The sequence below is a fragment of the Carlito syrichta genome, unplaced genomic scaffold (assembly GCF_000164805.1).
Source record: "Carlito syrichta isolate Samal-C Ts95f unplaced genomic scaffold, Tarsius_syrichta-2.0.1 Scaffold111480, whole genome shotgun sequence".
Classification (NCBI taxonomy): Eukaryota; Metazoa; Chordata; class Mammalia; order Primates; family Tarsiidae; genus Carlito; species Carlito syrichta.
The window spans coordinates 115015-115629 of record NW_007055576.1 but is presented as its reverse complement, the minus strand read 5'-3'; the positions used below and the strand labels follow the sequence as shown (position 1 = coordinate 115629).

The following is a 615-nucleotide window of genomic DNA, read 5'->3' as shown; positions in this document are numbered from 1 at the left end:
CAACCCTGCCTGGTCTTCTCTTCGGGGCCAGCAGCAGGAACACCGCTGGTCTCTGTTGAAACGTTCCTAGACACAATGGTCCCATGACACCCTGGGGACGTTGGGAGAGCGCCCAGTGGGCACCGCAGCTGCACGTGTGGACTCAGCGTCCGGCTCAATCCCGAGCCCCACGGACCCTGCACGCCCTGGCTAGTATCCGTCGTTCCGCCTTCTCCCCACCGCTGGTCTGTTCGGGCCTCTCCCGTCGCGGCAGGGCGACAAGTCATGGGGGCGTCGTCTGGGGAGGACGCTCGCGGGGTAGGAGGCGGGCCGGCGAGTCACGGCTTCTCGCTGCAGTGCTTGCAGAGCGCCGAGGGCGCCCCGGAGAAGGCGGCGCACTTGTCCGGGCAGGGCCCCAGCGGGGCGCCGGTAGAGAACGGGCACACAGCGGCCTGGCCGAAAGGCGGCAGCGGCGCGGCGGCCACGGGCGCGGCCAGGCCCGGGCCCTGGTTGAGGTAGGCCACCAGGCGCCGCATCTCATCCAGCGCCTGCGCCTGCATGAGGATGTAGTTCTTGGCCAGCAGCAGCGTGGCGATCTTGGAGAGCTTGCGCACCGACGGGCCGTGCGCGTACGGC

The 615-nt window shown here is 69.9% G+C and overlaps 1 protein-coding gene across 1 annotated transcript; it reads right to left on the bottom strand.

Moving 5' to 3' along the window:
- Positions 1 to 317: 317 nt before the first annotated feature.
- On the bottom strand, positions 318 to 614 carry BHLHE23 (basic helix-loop-helix family member e23; the record flags this gene model as incomplete). Its single annotated transcript, XM_008069586.1, has 1 exon — positions 318 to 614. A coding segment is annotated over one exon (297 nt), but the record flags the coding sequence as incomplete, so codon positions are not given.
- Between the last annotated feature and the right edge of the window lies 1 nt (position 615).